Genomic DNA, 15,001 nt, shown 5'->3' on the forward strand with positions numbered 1-15,001 from the left:
TTTTGTTGTCCTTTTTTCATGAATGCATTGATTTTTGTTTTGCTGTTATGCACTGCATCACTTAGCTGCTTGCAATGACCCATAATGTCATTGGATTTAGAAAATAATTATTTATTTTCTGTTAGTCTGCGTATTGTACCCAGTGAAGTCGTGATTAAGCCGGTATTACGTGTTCAAGGCCTCCCTGATAAATAGACTGACAAGAAGACCTGTAGTTACAGCGCTAACCATTTTTCGGTCCAGGCCAACAGTGGTTGGGAATGATATGAAAACTGAACAAAACATGATACACATTTTGGATAATTAAGTTAATGCATGAATAAGGTCGTCATGCACATCACAATGGACACTCGCTGGATAGTCTGAGACTACCTCTAGGTTGAAGGACCTTGACAAAGAGTTACAGCCCTCATTCCCAGAGCTACACTTTGTTTCACACTGTATAAACACACTGTAATAATAACTGCATGGTGTAAAAACTACAAATAGTAATTTATTTCATTTTTCATATTTTGTCACATTGACATACCAACAGCAGAAAAACATCAGGAACATTACACTTTAATGTGTATTTATTACACTGTCTTTGAATTTGAAGATCAAAACCTCAAGTGCTATGACTGTACAGTTTATCAATATACAGTACATTTAGTTATCACAAGATTCTTTTTTAAACAATAGACAATGGGGGACTGTCGTGGCTATTTGACTGATGCATCAAAATCAAACATAAATCAAAGGGCCACTGGCGCACCATGGTTTGTGATTTCTCAAAAGGAGTTATTCCTGCAACATACATTCCAATGACCTAATGAAATTAGGAATATTCTATGTGCCATGTATTAACCTTAAGAGAATCTTCTTATTGATAAACCTACAACAAGAAAAAGAATGGAGTGAAAATAGAGGTAGAGAAAGCATCCTCTTGGAGCTGTGGCGTCCGCAACAAGGACCATGGCTCCAGTAGTGAGGCTTCTTCTTGGCCTTGTCCATCTTTGTCTCTCTTGCATCATTGATAGAAAAAATCTATCTCTTCCAGAAAAGTTGATTTGCCCTTTGACATAAGAATGTGGTTTAATGTGAGAGCTTCAAGGTCATCTGGGGGGCAACACTCTGCTAAGGCAAGTCTGCCATCTTCTGTTCCCCAATCTTTCCTCTGTTGTGTCTACAAACAACACAATCAGATATGACTTTCCTGGCAGCAATTTGCGTTAATGATCCAGTACGTTTGCCGTAATCTGGACAGCATGTGATTTCTCCCTGCATGTCCCAGCTGGGGATGGATATGGCTCAAAATGAGCTTTGATACATGCAGGTCTTTGGATAAAATGACTGGATATTTGGATTCCGCTGGCAATGCTGCTCTACTCAACTGACCACCAACTCGCAGGATTTTGTCATCCATGACTGGGTCCACTTTGTACAGTTGACTTTCTTTGGGGATGTAATTTCAGCTGTGAGCTTGTGTCTTTGTACGTGTTCAACTATTGACTGCTCTGTCTTTGCAAGGCTTTGTCTTTTGAGTGTGGCTTTAAAGTTTCTGAACTTTTCTTTCCACTTCCTGCTCCTGAATGTCCAGATTGTTCTTCCTGAGGCCTGCAGAAGCACAAAACACCTTTCTTGTTTAACTTTACACTTGACACATTAGAAGCACGTTCTTCAGGGTTTATTTCAACGTCTTCATTTGACCTATTTCAGAAAGCCAGCTTTTTACTTTTTCAGTAAAATCATAGAACATTGTCATTTTTTCTTCGTGGTACTGATTTTCTCTTCATCTTGTGGCAAAGGTAAGTTCACAAAGGAGTCATGCATGTCATTTGTGTCTTGGTAACACTTGATGAGGAGAGAGGAAACGTTTCTCTCGTCCCTCTCCCTTTAAGAAGCAGACGGAGTGAAGTGGATCCTGTCGGACGGGATGCCTGATCTGTGCCTGACAGGCTCGATCCAAACCCAAACATAAACTGGTGTATTAGAGATTCAAGAGATTCACTACTGTTACACAGACTATTATTTAAATGTGTCTTTGTGTTCTTAATGCTATAAAAAGTGTTTCACCTTGATTAAGTCCCGTGTAAAAACAGAAACCTATGTTTTGAATGGGGGATACATGAAGGAACCTGGCAACACATACTGTCATGTTCCGGCGCGGGAAAAATCGTAAACAACGCAGCAGAAGCAAGCCTTTTAATGCAGTTGTCTAATATGCTAGAAACGCACTCACTCTACATATGAACGGTTCCGCCTGTTTGAGTGGCTTTAACTATATAGATAAGTAAAGAAGAAGATAAAGTAACTCACGGTTACTAAAAACAAAATGTCTGAATTCTGAAAAACTAGAAATAATGTCGCGTTTATAACGCTCGCTAGCTATCGTGTTGCTGTAACGGTAGCTTCCGCCTGACAGACAGTCTAATTATCTAAGTTAATCAATTAAAGTTATTTAAATTGGACACGCAAGACGTTATAATGGATCGATACAACGAGGTGAAACTTGAGCTGAAAAGCTGGGAGCAGGGGTTTGTAAAAGACCACCAAAGGAAACCGAACAAGGTAATTTAACCTCTAAACGAGTCTGCAGGCAGCAAAATGATGTCAACCCTATAGATATATAATGTAATTATATGGTGACATATTTGTATGCATGTTGTTGATGTTTCGTTAGTCTGTTGGTCCACAGGACATGTCACTTACTGCAACAGACAGTGTTGTTGTTGGTTTGTTTTCTCTTTTTTCATAATATTCCACTATTACAATGCTCTTCCGTTTCCAGGAGGACATTGACCAAGCTCCAGAGGAGACCAGAAGTGAGGATCCAATAACTTGCAACACCAATAAACAGAAGTTTATAGCATTAACAATCTGTTTAGAGACATAATTCATGGTGTGTCTCAATTCCAGACCTCTATAAAGAATACCGGGGTTTGAAACAAGCCAAAGAAAACAGCAGCAGTGATGCAGCCAGCGGGCGTGCTGAACGGGCCATTTCTACACCTGGGGTTGACGCAGTCCAGAAGGTATGTTGTGACAAACATAGACAAGTAAGACAATTAGTTTTGTATGTCGGTAACTATCTGCTTGTTGTTGATCTTCGTAGGAGGCGGACTGTTGGGGTGCCCATCTGAACCGCAGTTCACTGCCTACACCTTCTCCGAGGCTGACAGCTGAGGACAGAGACAATCTTAAGGCTTCTGCCCAGTACTATGGCATGAAGCTTAAAAGCAACCTGGCGACACTCGGTAAGGTAAGGCAAACTTTGACCATACCACATTGTGGTAAAAGACAGAGAGAGATAACTGTTGTTTTCCATTATGCTAGGATAAAGCAAGAGACCTGTCACAGTAACAAAAAAAGTCTTTGTTTCATTTTTATATTGCAGGAGAGACCTGTCTCACTGAAGAAATCTGGTCTTCCTGGCCGGGTGCCTCTAAACTCCTTGAAAGATGGACAAGCTGGACAGTCAAACAGCCCTGTCGCTGTCGCTGTCAAGATCACTTCCGCTGACCCCAAATCCAGCCCTTTCACACCGAGGTAATGAAATGCAAGAAGGTATGGGGATGTTAGCTGTAAAAAAAAAAGATGATGATATCTGTGCATTTTTTGCTGATGGATATGTAGCACATTTGATTAAAATATCGATATTGTTTAGTATATGAAATATATTTCATATATACCAAAGTCCAAGGTGAGATCTACAATATATATTGTTTTGTTGGACCAACAGTCTAAAAACCCAAATGTATTCAGCTTAGAATGATACAAAAGAGAGAAAAGCAAAACAATCTTCATATTGGAGAAGTGACATCAGAGAATTTGTGGCTATTTTTGCTTCATGAATGACTGAAAGGTTTAATCAATTATTAAGATAGTTGATTTTTATCTTCTTCAGTCAATCAATTAATTGAATAGTTGTTTCAGCTTGAGTTGTAATATTATTTTCAATACAGTACACTGAAAGAGATTTTTTTCAATCATGTGCTAAACCTAAAATACTCTCTTTGTTGTGATTTGCTTTATAATGCTGTTGTAATATCTTAAACAGCCACCACTTTGATGAAACAATTGCAACTGTTTCACAATTTTGAAAATGAGATACCTAATATTGTATTAATAATGTCTTCTAATGCTCTTAATTCCTTGAGCAGCCCAGCTATGTACCCCACATTGAATTACATTTCATGCTCTTTTTTTAACACTACTCATAGTTGTGCTGCTGCCATTTCAAGTTTCCAAACCTGCCAATTAAAACTTTTGTTTGAATAGAAAGACCAGCAATGGACCTCAAATGTTTATTGTGTCCTTCTTTACAGAAGATTTAACACTGTCCTGGGGTCCCTGGTTTCAAAGACACCCCAGAAAGTGGAGCCTGAAGAACCATTGCAACAATTTGAGCCTGTCAGAGATTCTTGTGAAGAACCTGCAAGTGCTGCCAGTAGTTGTCGAAGTACTAGTAATATTAGTATTAAGAGTACTACTAGTAAAGTTATCAGTTCACAAATTCAAAATGTCTCTCGCCCAGCTCCCTCTCCAGCTAGACCTTCTGCCTTGTCGTCGTCGTTATCTTCTCCACGTAGTGGAGGAAGTTCAAGAGGATCCGATGAAACTACGAGAACTTCAGGAGACAAAAAAGAAAATGTTGAAAGTTTAGGAACGCCACATAAGGATTCTGGTGAGCCAGGTGTTGGAAGTTTGATTAGCTTGAGAGGAAGCCCTCAGGTTCGTGGAGGTTTCAGAGGAGGAAGTGGATGCAGGAGCGTTGGAGGACATTTCTCTCCTGCTAGCAGACTGAGTTTTGTTGACAGGAAGTGGCTAGAGAGGTGTCAGGTGTTTGGCGAGATGGGGGCTGAGGTGAAGCCTGGAGCAGGGAACCAGGAGATAGCGCTAGAGGGAGGAGGTGAGGGAGAAAAGGGAAAAGAAACTGAAGGGAAAATACAAATAGATGAAAGAGCGGGAAAAGAAGAAACGGATGCAGCGGGAGAAAGACGAGAGGCAACGGACTTGGGAAGAGACGAAGGGTTTAAGAGCATCACAAGTGACAAAGCAGTCAGTGATGGTGCATCGAAATCTTCTCGACAACACACTGGGAAAAACAGAGGAGATGGGGAAGACAAGGCGAAAAGTAATGGCGGTGAGGAGCTGGAAAGAGAATTGACGCCACCTTTAACGGTAGAAGATGACAATAAAACTAGTCATAGGTCCAAAGATACAAAGAAGAGAGGGAGGAAAAGGCAGAGAGAGGGAGAGAACACGGAGGGAGAGAAGTCAGAGGAAGGAGGAGTGAAGAAGAGGCGTAAGAATGGCAAAAAGAAAGAGGAGGGTTCGGATGTAAACCCCAGCCCAGTTAAAGTAGGAAAGAAAAAAAGGAGAGCCAAGAAAAAGGGAGACGAAGATGAAGAGGCAGGAGAAGAGAAAGAACCCATGGAACCAAAAAAGGTTAGTTAGTCAGTTTGTATTCATCTCCATAGACTGTGCATGCTGTGCAAATGAGTTGAATGCAGTATTATTCCTCTCAAGGTTCCTCAGGAGAACTTGTTGGGAGAAATAGAGGAGGATCATGCAGCCAGGAGAATGCATCGCAACCAGCCGGTCAGAGCCAGGTGAGACCAAACGCGTCCTGCTGCAACGCTTCTCTGTTTGTATTCTGTGTACAAACAATTCTTTATTTTTCCAGTGGCAAGAAAGGCTTAGAGGGGAACTTTGTGAAGATCAATCTGAGGAATAAATCTCATGTGAAAGGATACGCCGTCAGAGGTGCAGGTCTACGGAAACAGGTACGGTTTGTGTTTGTGGCACTGATGTGTCCCTAATGTTTAGAAAAAGTCATCAAATCAAAACATTAAAGGTAAAACTGAACTCCCTGACTGCTCACTCAGTGAGTGATGCGCTCAATTGTGAAACTAAATCATAAAACACACAAATCAGCTTTGTTTCATGCTAATTCAAAATAAGACTAAATATGAAAGATCTGTCTACAATATCCTTCTGAAGAATGAATGAATTTGTGCGCTTTTGTCGAGGAAATCTAAACCACCAGTTTCCCTTGACTTATCAGACTTATGGTGTATCCAGAGAGACAGAAGTGTGTTGTCATAAATTGTCTGTGCGTGTTTTTCAGTTGTACATGCAGAAGTTCCAGCTGAAAGGCGAACCTTTTGGTGGAGGTGGAGGATTTTTTGGCAGAGGAAGGGGAGGGTTCAGAGGGGGCTTCAGAGGGGGCTTCAATCGACAGGGTGACACCTGCTACAAGTGTGGAGGGACCGGACACTGGGCCCTCGACTGCAAGGGACCAGGTGATGCAAATAAAAACAAAGAATTGTTCAATCATGTGTGTTTGACAAATACAAAACTAGCCAGACTCAAATCAGTTTCAGTGAGACATCAAGTTCCCTGAAATATATTTGATCATTACGGAGGCTTCCTTCATCGCCTCAGTTAATATACTTTTTTGTGGTGTCTGACAATTATCAACTAAACCATACTGATGACATCAGCCCATTAATGCACCAGCTGTAGTATGAGCTGAACACGTCATGCTGCTGCTGAGAGATTCAGCGCTTTTACAAGAGACTGTAAATATCTGCTATGAATTGTTGGTGTTGATGGACGGATCTGTTTTGCAGCCCCTCCACCTCCTCTTCCAGAGGACCAGCCTGCTGAGGAGGAGCCCTTTGAACTGCCCACCCTGGAAGAGGTTGCCAGGGCAACAGGCACACTGCAGCCTCAGCCACTGGGTACGCCTGTTCAAAATAATAGAAAATATAATAATTCAGGTTCGTCTTGTTTGTTAGATAAATCATATTGTATGTTATTATTATTTTATAACAACAATATATTCAACAATATTTTATGCAACACAAATCAACCACACTATTCACCCAATCACGTTTGTAGGTTTACATCAACATGTTTCATGGGGAAAAACTTTTTTTCTGTCTCAAAAAGACAGAAAGGATTGAAACAATATGTCGACACAATTAGTCTACCTTCGCTCATGGAGGATTGACTTTTACAAGCATAAGTCAGACATGCATTCATCAATGAAATAACATTTTCACTTTAGTGCCATATAAATACAAGATTTTTTCCCCTTTAGATGCAATTTAATATGTCTTTCACTTTAGCTACAGTAATCAGTACAACTTTGTAAATCAGCTCACAATTTTCGAGAGAACAAAAAATCAATTAGTTGCAGTAATAAAGATAAGGGTTAGACAGGGTTTCTGCCCAGGCGTTTAAATCCAGATGTGTTTGTGTGTTCCAGGGGCGTCTCCCAGTACCACAGAGGAGAAGGACCAAGAGAAGGCGGGGGACAGTAACCATAAAGACGAGGTGCTGCTGAACGTGATCCGTCCTGACTACGAGCGTCCCGCTCCTCCTCCACCAATGGAGCCACTTTATCCTCTCGGAGACGATGGGAAAGTCCAGGGTAAACACTTGTTGCTTATAATAGAGAACCGGAGGAAAATTAGACAAACTGTACATTTGTTCAAACGTTAATGTTTTCTTTGTGCAAATGTGTTTGTGTGTGTTTAGAAGCACCTGCTGAGGTTCACGCAGCTCTGAGAGACATCGGCTATCAGTCATTTAGACCAGGACAAGAGGAAGCCATCATGAGGATCCTGTCGGGTACGCACAGTACTCTCGTATAAAAACACACATCCGTACATCTATGCTCTCTGTGTTCATGTTTGTCTCTCTCACTTGTTCCTCCAGGTCTGTCTACCCTCGTAGTGTTGTCAACAGGGATGGGGAAATCATTGTGCTATCAGCTCCCAGCCTACCTGTACGCTAAGAGATCGAAAAGCATCACTTTGGTCATTTCACCTCTAGTCTCCCTAATGGATGACCAGGTAGTCACCTTCTACAAAAAGACTTCACATAAAGTTAATCAAAACTGAAGGGGTTCTCACTAATTTAGTTATGAATGTGTGTCTGTGTGTGTGTCTGTGTGTAGCTGACTGGCTTGCCAGATAATCTGAAGGCGGCCTGTATCCACTCCAACATGACGATGAAACAGAGAGAAGCTGCGATAGAGAAGGTAACAGACAGAGACGGTGCATTTGTAAACTCCAATGTACTCGACAAAAACTCCAACATCTTCCTGCGTGTCTCAAAGAGTGAAAAATTATACACAAAGTAAAATCTCGAGACAAAAGCCATGCCTACCAAGTTTCAAAACACTTCTCCCATTCATTTGCTTATAGCTTTAATGTTAAAAGGGTTTCCAAAAATAGTTCTCTTTTTTCTGTAAACTACACAGGTAGTACTACCTTCAATAGTAAAATAATGCAAGGGTTAAATGTTGAACTAGCATGCGTTATTATTATATGTTAGTAGTAATATCGGTCTAACACGTGTCCTTTCTTTGTTTCTCCAGGTGAAGTCAGGCCAGGTGTGTGTGTTGCTCCTCTCTCCAGAGGCTCTGGTTGGTGGAGGCCGTTCAGGTTCAGGGTGTCTTCCCTCGGCTCAGGAGCTCCCCCCTGTGGCCTTCGCCTGTATAGACGAAGCTCATTGTGTCTCAGAGTGGTCTCACAACTTCAGACCCTGCTACCTGAGACTCTGTAAGGTGGGTTAATGGTAGCACTTAGACTGTTTTAGTCTCATTTGAAAACAAAATCAGCTCCATTAGAAGAGATTGCACAGATTTTTATTTAGAAAAATATTTAACATTATGATTGACAAGTGATATGTGATGCAACAAACATCAATGGTTAAGGTACAGGTACTTTAAGAAGAGATGTGAACAACCCAAGTTAAGCGCATATTAAACTTAAAGAGTTTAGAGCAGGGGTGTCAAACATACGGCCTGCAGATCCAGCCCGTCTGGAGGTCCAGCTCGGCCCGCCAGATAACTGTTAACATTCTTTTTTAAGTGACAGTCTTTTGCCAACATTAGCCTAACGAGGAATACTGCGACGGATAGGATTTCCGATCTTTCAGCAGATCTGGATAGCCGAAAGAAGCATAAAGTAAAGTCATTTGTAGAATTTTCAGTTGCAATCGATGAGAGCACTGACATTACTAAAGATATTGCTCAACTGGCCATATTCATTCATGGTGTTGATGAGATTTTGGCGATCACCGAGGAGTTCCTTGAGTTGATACCTATGACGGACACCACTACAGCTAATTACAGTTCAGCGCTCTCGTTGGACCGGGTCGGAGTGGACTGGACCCGTGCTCTCAGTGAGAACGTACAAGCTGCAAATGGAGGATAACGTTTTTGAAAATGTCACTGTATTTTTCACCGCGAGGCATTGTGTTGCAAGTCGTTAAAAATGGATCACGTCATGAAAGTGAAACCTTACAATAGGGTTTATCATCCAAAAACCTTCACCAATGATTTAAACATAGAGAAATATTGTCGTTATGTATGATGCTATGATTTTACTGGTCTGGCCCACTTGAGATCAAAAATGGGCAGCATGTGGCCCCTTAACTAAAATGAGTTTGACACCCCTGGTTTAGAGTAAAGGATTGCAGTGTACATAAATCTCATTGCAAATATTGGGTGGCACTAGCTGACTAGTTCTCTCTGAAATCCGGTTTGAAACCAAATGTCACTAAAACTATATGATGTACGTGTGTTTGTAGGTACTAAGGGAGCGGTTGGGAGTGCAGTGCTTGCTGGGACTCACAGCCACGGCCACGCAGTCCACTGCTATGGACATCGCACGGCATCTGGACATCACTGATCAAGACGGCATTGCAGTCCGATCTGCAGCTGTGCCTCCCAACCTGCATCTGTCCGTGTCCATAGACAGAGAAAAAGATCAGGTGTGATGAGTAGCATGTGTTTCTGTGTCCCAGTGCAACACAAGGCAAATTCAATTATTGTGGGTCTAAATAGTCTCCGACCTCTGTAAATGTGTAGTTGTCCATATCAACAGATGCCGTCTGCCCCCGTGTGTCCATCTAGAAGCAATCGCAACTTTCTCAGTGTTTCTCTCCGTCTCTCCTTTCTCTTCTCTTCGTAGGCTTTAGTGTCCTTGTTGAAGGGCGATCGTTTTGGTTGCCTGGACTCCATCATCGTCTACTGCACCAGAAGAGAGGAGACAACTCGCATGTCGGCGCTGCTCAGGACCTGCCTGCGCAGCGTGCTCGTGAAAGAAAACACAGAAACCAACAGCAGCGGTCAGAAACACAACCCCGTAGGACAGAGAAAGAAAGACCTGGGTAAAAGCAGAATGATTCATATTTTTGATTGCAAAGTTGCCTGAATCCGTCGAAAAGCATTTACTCCATTGGATATTTTTAACTTCTCCCACTTTGACTCAATGTCTCTGTCTACTGTTGTCTTACTATCCTGTGTTTCCACATTTAGCGAGGAAGAAGATACGTAAACCGCTGAAATGGCAGGCGGAGTCGTACCACGCCGGCTTGTCTGCGTCTGAGCGGCGTCGCGTCCAGAACAACTTCATGTGCGGGGAGCTCAGAATCGTGGTGGCCACTGTGGCGTTTGGCATGGGCCTCGATAAATCTGACGTCCGCGGTATCATCCACTATAACATGCCTAAGGTAGGTAGAGGTTTGATTTATTTCAAGCAAAAACAAACTAATCTAAACTAAACTAATAAGTCTGCTGACATTTTTGAGAAAACATAAAACATAGATGTCAGATTTAAGAAATACATTTTTACCACAAGGTCCATTTAGGAGTTGTTCTGGAGCTTTTGTTCATATCACATACTCTTTATCAGCAGATGGAGTTGGCCCAATTGTCATGCATTTTTAATGGTGAAAATAAAAAAATGGTTTTCTACCCATTAACAATGTAAATAGATACAAAAGGTACTTTGGCGAATAGATTCCATTTGATCTTAAACCCCAGGCTGTGCTAAAACTAGCAATAGCCTTTGTCTCTATCACTATTCCTGATATAGCTAAAACTGTTTTACTGTTTTACAGAGCTTTGAGAGCTACGTTCAGGAGATTGGGAGAGCAGGAAGAGACGGCGATCCAGCTCACTGTCACCTCTTCCTGGACCCGGAGGTGAGGCCGCAATTATTTGTTGTTTGTTTTGCAGTTTCAACTTTATGTTTAACGGTAAATACAAATTAATTATTTGTTGTGAATTATTTTGAATTTTTTGCATACATATTTATGTTCTATTATGTCAGCTGTATTTCACAAAGGCTTTCATCTTTGTTCTTTGCAGCGCATCCTTTCTTGTCACAGTTATAACAGTAGAACATGATACAAATGTATTTACATATAATTCAATTCAATACTCTCTGGTGGTCTTCTCTGTGCCATCACCTCCAGTACACAGTATATTTTGGGTATAAATTCTTTGTGTGTGTCTGTAGGGTGGGGACCTCCATGAGCTTCGCCGTCATATCTATGCAGACACAGTGGACTACTACACAGTAAAGAAACTGGTCCAGAAAGTTTTCCCTTCATGCAAATGTAAACAGATTCACCAGAAACAGCAGGAACAACAGGAACAACAGGAACTTGTAATGGTAACTCCACGTGTGTGTGTGTGTGTGTGTCTGTGTGTGTGTGTGTGTGTGTGTGGTTTAAATACTGTTCAATAAGGAGCTATGACACCATGGTAGGAAAACAACTAAAGTAAACTGTCTGTGTGTAAAAGGACGTTGAAGATTCAGAGCTGATGGAAATGATGGACGCGTGTGACCAGGAGGGCCTGAACCCTCACACTGAGCAGCACGCCGTACATACAGACGCACCAGTACCGGCGACTGCACAGGTAATTTAAAATTAAAATGCTTGTTTTTGTCTATTCTTTCTTCTTCACTCTTTCACCCAATAATAGACCATTGAAATGTATTTTTTTTTGGTAGTGATTTGTAAAAGAAACACAAAACGATGAATGACGTACCCTTGTTTTCATTGCAAGGATCCGTCGCATGCCGATGCAGCGGGGCAGCCCCTCCAAGACTGTAGAGAGGAAAAGGAGGAGAAGAAAGAGGAGCAGACCGCTGAACGTGAAGCTGACGGTTCGACGAAGCACAGCGACGTGGAGGCAAAAGGAGCTGGTGATTGGCAAAGGGACCAGGAAGAGGAAAGCAGCGATTGGCCCAGAGAGCGGGTGTGTCTCACGCACGAGAGAGCGATTCCCATCCAAGAAACCGTGGAGGCTCTGGACATCACAGAGGAAGGTAAGTGGAATGAAACGCGCACAGGAGCATGTACATGAATGAATAGCTTGAAAAACTAAAAATAGTTTTGCTGATGGACAGATTCATTCGATACATTCAGATATAAAATGCGGTGGCTTTGACGCTCCAAAGACACTAAATCCAGTAAAACAGTTATGTGAGAAACACTGAAAAAAAAAAAAGTTAACAAGAATTAACTGTTGAAAATGTCCCTTTCTTTCTTTCTTTGCGTGTTTGTGTATTTTAGGTGTGGAAACGCTGCTCTGCTATCTGGAGCTGCATCCCCAGCGCTTTGTCGAACTTCTCCACCCGACGCTTTCTGTGTGTAAAGTCAGCTGCTACGATGGACCGAGACAGCTCCAGAAAATCACTAAAATGTATGACAACTTTGTGTTTCTGTCAGATGCTCTGATATTCAGCACTGAAAAATATACATAGTCTGTACGTGTTCATATAACAAATACACATCAGATATTTAAAATGACATGTTCATTGTTCCACAGATGCCCTCCGATCGCTGTGGTGTTGGCCAGAAAGCGGATGGCGGGCGAGCGGGTGGAGACCTTTGATGAGCTGGAGTTTGATGTTGTCGAGGTTGCGGACACTATGGGATGGCAGCTTCCTCTGGTGAAGAGAGGTGTCAGACAGCTGGAGAGGAACAGTGGTATGCGTATGCACTAGTTAAACATCTTAAAACATGCATAGCTCTTTTAATCTTTTTTTAATCCGTTACTATTTTAATGTTAAATGTGGGTTTGGATTTTTCAGGGTCTTTGTGTTTCTTTTGTTCTTTTTCAACAGAAACAAACAAAACACAGCTAGAAAACAGATTTTGAAACCTATTTTGAATGAAATCGTGTCCCACTGTAGTTGATCGTACTGGTGTAGTTGAACCGGTCTTACTCAAACTGTCCACCTCTAACCTCCTTTCCTGTGTTTTCTGTTACTATAGAAACTGGCAAATTAACGAGTAGAGACACTCAACAGTGAACCCTAAATGTTTGTGTTCCAGTTGGGGGACGTAGCGGTGTCCACGTTGAATTGTCCTCCTTATCATTCTACTTCCGTTCCTTTGGCGACCTCAACGATGAGGAGATGGACAAAGTTTGTCAGTTCCTTCATAATCGAGTGCTGGACCAAGAGAGGACGCAGCTCTACCAGCTGACCGCCTGCTTCAAGGCCTTCAAAAGGTTCACACCTTCAGTGAATTGTATCATTAAATACTACTTCCTTTTCTTTTTAGACAGCCAAAAGATACATTGATGAATTGAAAGATAAAACATTCCACAGCAGAGACAATAAAAAGTCCTACAAAATGTCTCAAGCATTCAAAGAAGAGGAACAATGATTATGAAACTTTGTGAAATGTTAATTGTAATTTGGCTTGTTTCTGTCTGTCCGCATGCTTGTCTACGTCACCTTGTGTCTGTGTGTAACTTTGTGCGTGCGTTGTGTTGCAGCGTCGCCTTCCAGAGCGCATCGTCCTGTCTCGAAGATCTGGACGAGAGTCGCAGTCTCCAGCTGAAAAAGCTTCTCGCTGAGTACTTCGACAAGAGGCGCGACCGAGGCCTCGTGCTCGCACCCGTGGACATCGAGGAGCTCGACAAATACAAGGTCAAACGCACAGAGTGGTTGTCAGGAGTTACAGTAACAGCTGAATTTCTGTCTTGAATGTTCTGGATGTTGTAGTTTACTGTGTGTGTTTGCGTGTCTTTAGCTGTTAGACTGGGAGAATCAGATCAGAGCGGACATCAGAGGTTTTCTCTCCAACCGAAGCGATGAGAAGTTTTCTGGAAGAGCTGTTGCGAGAATCTTGCACGGCATAGGTGAGAGCACACACAGCTCAGTTTGACCACAGGTTGAACTCTTCCTCACAGGATACTGCAGAGTGCATCATTGTGATTGGTTCAAAGACCGTAGAAACCAGATGGCTCTGTTCTATAACAATTCTGTGCCTCAAAACCAAAGCTATTCAGTGAAAATGACCAAAATGACTCTTGACCTCTAGAGGGTGTTAGAGGATCAATGAACGCATTGTGAGCCCTACAGTGTTAAATGCTGGTCTCAGATAGCAGAACATAAACAAAAATAAAATCCTTTTTACTTTTGAAATGCACCACCTTTATTGTTCTCTTTCACAGAGGCAGATTTTTTTAGAATAATAGAGTAGAATTTTAACTCTCCTCTATGCACGTGGATGATGAGTACGGTTATCTTACACAGGTGTGCTCACACCTTCTCAAACCTTCATCTCAGCTGTCCAGCAAACCCGTAGCTTAATCCAGCTTTGTTGTCGTTATTTTACAAGTCTGCTCTTCTCTTACTCTTCATTGCAAATTAAATGTATATTTATATATTTAAATGAATATATTAGAATGTCAATAAACCGGCTGTGGATCGACACACTGTATGTGCTTCATTTAAGCTGTCATGCGATCTCTGTTTCAGCCAGTCCTTGTTATCCGGCTCAAATCTACGGCAGGGACAGACGCTACTGGAGGAAGTACATCCGGTTTGACTTCAATCAGCTCATCAAACTGGCCACTCAGGAGATCATACGCTTCAAGTGAGCGACCAGATGCACATCCACGTGTCTGCACACCGTTCACTTACTCCCTCACTCGTACTCTTCGCTCTGGCTTCGATGGATTTGGCCTGAAACAGTTCTCATATCACTTTTATTCAATCATGTTGAATTATTTAATCTGTGCTGTTTTCTACCATGTTAAGTGTACATACAAGTGTCAAGTTAAATATAAAAAATATATACTTTTTGTTTTTTTGAAGACTAATTAAATAAACTTGTTCTATTTTCCTAGATTGGTCTTGCATGGACATTTATTTAAATACTTCAGGAATATCTCTTCAGAACAAAACTG

At 41.8% G+C, this 15,001-nt stretch overlaps 1 protein-coding gene across 1 annotated transcript; it reads left to right on the forward strand.

Annotated features, from left to right (window-relative positions):
* Positions 1-2,466: 2,466 nt before the first annotated feature.
* Positions 2,467-14,772, forward strand: recql4 (RecQ helicase-like 4; the record flags this gene model as incomplete). Its single annotated transcript, XM_079232011.1, has 28 exons — positions 2,467-2,550; positions 2,771-2,804; positions 2,899-3,014; positions 3,095-3,241; positions 3,377-3,528; positions 4,308-5,430; positions 5,512-5,594; positions 5,669-5,768; positions 6,113-6,287; positions 6,618-6,728; positions 7,259-7,423; positions 7,531-7,623; positions 7,711-7,847; positions 7,952-8,035; positions 8,375-8,563; positions 9,592-9,774; positions 9,975-10,173; positions 10,322-10,515; positions 10,906-10,989; positions 11,307-11,462; positions 11,594-11,710; positions 11,861-12,122; positions 12,370-12,499; positions 12,626-12,786; positions 13,135-13,312; positions 13,583-13,736; positions 13,840-13,948; positions 14,571-14,772. The coding sequence occupies 28 exons, from the start codon at positions 2,467-2,469 to the stop codon at positions 14,690-14,692; spliced, it is 4,842 nt and encodes a 1,613-aa protein (XP_079088137.1). The 3' UTR covers positions 14,693-14,772.
* Between the last annotated feature and the right edge of the window lie 229 nt (positions 14,773-15,001).

Source organism: Taurulus bubalis (genome assembly GCF_910589615.1).
Source record: "Taurulus bubalis genome assembly, chromosome: 16".
Taxonomy (NCBI): domain Eukaryota; kingdom Metazoa; phylum Chordata; class Actinopteri; order Perciformes; family Cottidae; genus Taurulus; species Taurulus bubalis.